Source organism: Condylura cristata, unplaced genomic scaffold, assembly GCF_000260355.1.
Source record: "Condylura cristata isolate star-nosed mole 26May11 unplaced genomic scaffold, ConCri1.0 scaffold00015, whole genome shotgun sequence".
Taxonomy (NCBI): Eukaryota; Metazoa; Chordata; class Mammalia; order Eulipotyphla; family Talpidae; genus Condylura; species Condylura cristata.
Window position 1 is genome coordinate 9374463 of NW_004567116.1, and position 3619 is coordinate 9378081.

Consider the following 3619-nt stretch of genomic DNA (forward strand, 5'->3'; position numbering starts at 1 on the left):
GCTCCCACTGCCCTTGGGCAGGCTCAGGTCTGGCTGAGTCTCGCCCTGGCCCGGCCATGAAAGAGCAGATGGGCTTTCTTTCCCGGAACATCCTCTCCTCACTGTTTCCTCTACTCCCCTGCCACACCTCCTCCAGAAGGCCTGCTGGATCAGCCTCTCCCTGCCCCTCGGGTACCACATTGCCTTCCAGGTCCCCTAACTCATTACTGAACTTGGGCCAGCACCGCACCCTCTAGGAGCACAGGAAAGTTTCCCAAACGGAGGTCTGCCCAGTCTGGCACAGGCTTGGCTGCTAGTAATTGCTGAACCACGGTGGGGTGGGGGTGAAGGGAGGCTGTTCTGGAGGTGTCTGAGGATCAACGGTAGGAGGCCCACGAAGTCACAGCACTCCCTCACTGTATTCTTCCTCTTGGAGCTTTTGTCGACGGGTACCTACAGACCTGCTTGGGTACTCAAGGGGTGCAGTGGAAGCGTGGCCAGAGCTGGTTACCACTCAAAGTGCCAGGCACTCTGAAAGGAACCATGTCACCTGGGGGGGGGGAGGAGGAGACTGGAGTGGTGGCTTGAGACTCACCTGCCCCCTCGCAGGTAGAGGGAAGGAGGGGAGGGGAGACTGCAGAGAGGAGGCCAAGACCTGATCTTGCTGGGCACCAACCACCCAGGGCCACCCGCACCTTCTCACGCCATCTCACCATCGGCCACTTTGGTTAGTTTTTGCACTTGGGCCCAGGTTCTCTCTACAGTTGGCCTTATGCAAGCAAATTCTTCAACCAAGGACCTCCCCTACGCCCCTGCTCAGGCAGACTTAAGCGGAGCTCTCTGGGTACCCACCAGCTGCCGGGTGGGAGGGGGAGCAGCTAAGAGATCTGCCCCAGCCCAGGGTCCTCGCAGCTCCTCCCACGCTAAGCCCCACTTGGGCCTAGCTCCCATCTTGGGCCTGGAATGAGCAGCCCCAGATTCAGGTGGTGTCCAATAACGGGAACGTTTTCTAGGACAGGTGCACGGGTGGTTCCTCTGAGACACCAGCCAGGAATATGTAGGTCAACCTAAATAACCGTTACAGCACCAGGAAAAGCCTGGGCAGGTTCAAATAAAGATCACATTCCTGGATGACAGAGAGGCCCACAGGACCCGGAGGGAGTGGGGTGCTAGGGCAGGCTTACCCAGCATGCTTGCAATACGACATTCTGTGCCAGTGGAAAGGTTCTATAACCTGTGCTGTCATCACAGTGGCCGCTAAACACCAGAAATGTGACCCAGGATCAGGGCATAGCACAGTGACTGAGAAACTGAATTTTAAAACTTTCATTAATTTACATGGGAATAGGGGCCCTCCCTGGTGGTACTATGGGTTAAAGCACAGCACCATGAAGTTCATGGCAGCTGCTTCAGCATGAGTTCAACCCCTGGCCAGGGAGGTGACCCGCATGGCGCGGCAGACCTCTCCTGATTCGCCCGCTGCTCCCCTCAGCAGAGTTTTTTAGTCCATCTGCCTGTTCTGCTCCCTGCTCTGCAGAGTACTCTCACTGCTTCTGCACCTCTGGCCTGTACCCCAGTTCAAAAATATAAATAAATAAATAAATAAATAAAATAATTTAAACGGGAATAGACACCATGTGGCCTGCGACCAATGAATCGGTATGCAGCTCTAACCAGAGAGGATGGGTACAGCGGCTGCCAGCCTGGCTTGCATCCTGCCTGCTTTCTTAGGGGCTGTGTGGCTCTGGGCAGGCAACTAACTTAACTCCTGAGCCATCATGAAGCTTGGGGGTGGCGGTGGCAGGAGGGGGATCCGCTGGGGAACAAAGGAGAGGGAAGACATGAATAATTCCCGCAATGCCCCCATCAATGATGATTACTTTCTGAAGGTCAAATCAGGGAACACCGCTAAGGCCTCCTAAAGCTTATTTCTTGCCAGTGTCTCAGGCATCATGGTGAACCTACAAAGTCAGAAAGTGACGATGTATTATTAAAAGCTGTATTGTCCTCTAGAAAGAGCACTGGATGGGGACACAGGCCCTTGGAGCAGCAAGAGTACAGTGCCCTTGTCTAGGGAGCCTGAGCGCTTGAGATCGGACCCCAGCTCTGCTGCCTACAAGCTGTATGACCTCGGACAAATGACTTCACTTCTCCGTGCCTTGCTTTCCCCCCCTGTGAAACGCAGACTAACTCCGCCTGGTAGGGGGGCCCTGGCTGGGTCTTCACTTGCTGGGTATCCTCCAGCAACTTATTTGCTCTCCGGACCCCAGGTTCCTCCTCATCTGAGTGTTGCAACAAGGGAACTGGAATGGATAAAATCCTAAGATGCCGAAAGGGTTGTCTCTAAGGTGTTGGGCCCTCGTGCCCTGCCCTGACCCCTGGCTTAGCCGGCCACTCACCGATGATGATGCCGCAGGTAAGCAAGGCATAGAAGGAGGTGGTCTGCTTGAGCAGCAGGTAGGAGAGCAGCACGTTGAAGACGGTGGTGAGAGAGCGGCCCACGTTGTAGAAGGCCACACCCACGTACTTGAGGCAGAGGTTGTTGAAAGTGATCATGCCGATGAAGACCACAGACAGGGGCAGGATGCTGCGGGCCACTTTGGGGTCCAGGCGCAGTGTGGGGAAGTCCACTGTCCCAGGGCAGCAAGTGGCCAGGGTGCTGAGGCCTTTGCACAGCAGCGCGGTGACCAGGCACTGGTAGAAGGTGACGAATATGGGGGTGTCCAGCTGCAGGGAGGGGCTGTCCAGCAGGTACTTGTTAAGGAACACCATGGAGATGGAGGTGACCCAGTAGAGAGAGACCACCAGTGCAATCTGGATGGCCCGCAGCAGGAAGGGCTTCTCTGTTTCCACCTCCGCATCTCCCGAGGCCTGGCTGGCCCCCATCAGTGCCATGTGCAGGATCCTGGACCGCTTCAGGGGGGCCCTGTTCATGGTGGCAGAAGGGCGTGGTCACTCTGGAGGAAGGGCAGTGAGCGCACTGCTGCTTTCTGCAACCTGCACCCCTCAGCTGTCACATGGCAGGTGGCCTAGAGGTCTCCCCACTTTCCTCTTGGGTGGGGAGGTACTGTTTTGAGGGGAGCTCATGAGACAAGACAGGAAATGGGCCGAGGTTGGACCTGACAGGTGAGCAGGGGTTGGTGCCGGTAGGGCTAAGTCGCAGGAAGAAGGGCGGAGAGGGGATTGGAAGACGCGGGAGGAGAAGGAATGCCGCTAAGGGTGCCCGAACAGCGTGGCGGCCAGCGTGGGGAAGACAGCAGAGAGCGGCAAGTCCAAGGCCAGATGGACAGGCCTGGAGAGGGGAGGCGGAGGCTGAGTCGGGAGAGGCTCTGCGGGGGGCTGGGGGTGGGTGGAGGTTGGAAAGAGGGGTGCAGCGGAGTTCAGAGGTGCTCAGGGCAGCGGTCCATAGGACGCGGAGGGGACCAGCCTAGTGCCGGCCCCAGCGAACCGCTCCCCGGGCGCCAGCTCCGCGCCGCCCGGAGCCCCCGGACGTCCGAGGCAGCAACCCCCGGGAGGCGGGGCCAGGCCCCACTTCCTGACACGCCCCCGAGCCGATCCTTAAAGAGCCCGCGGGCCGCGCGTGGTCCTTAAAGCCACAGCCCCGGGAAACAGCCCTGCGAGTCGGCTCGCGCCCCGCCCC

At 58.3% G+C, this 3619-nt stretch overlaps 1 protein-coding gene across 1 annotated transcript in view; it reads right to left on the bottom strand.

The window, feature by feature from the left end:
• SLC35C1 (solute carrier family 35 (GDP-fucose transporter), member C1) overlaps window positions 1–3462 on the bottom strand; it is a 7228-nt gene extending 3766 nt beyond the window's left edge. Inside the window, exon 1 of the mRNA XM_004682882.2 lies at window positions 2379–3462. Coding sequence (XP_004682939.1) covers window positions 2379–2913 — 535 coding nt within the window. The 5' untranslated portion in view covers window positions 2914–3462. The remainder of the gene's footprint in view (window positions 1–2378) is intronic.
• Window positions 3463–3619: the final 157 nt, after the last annotated feature.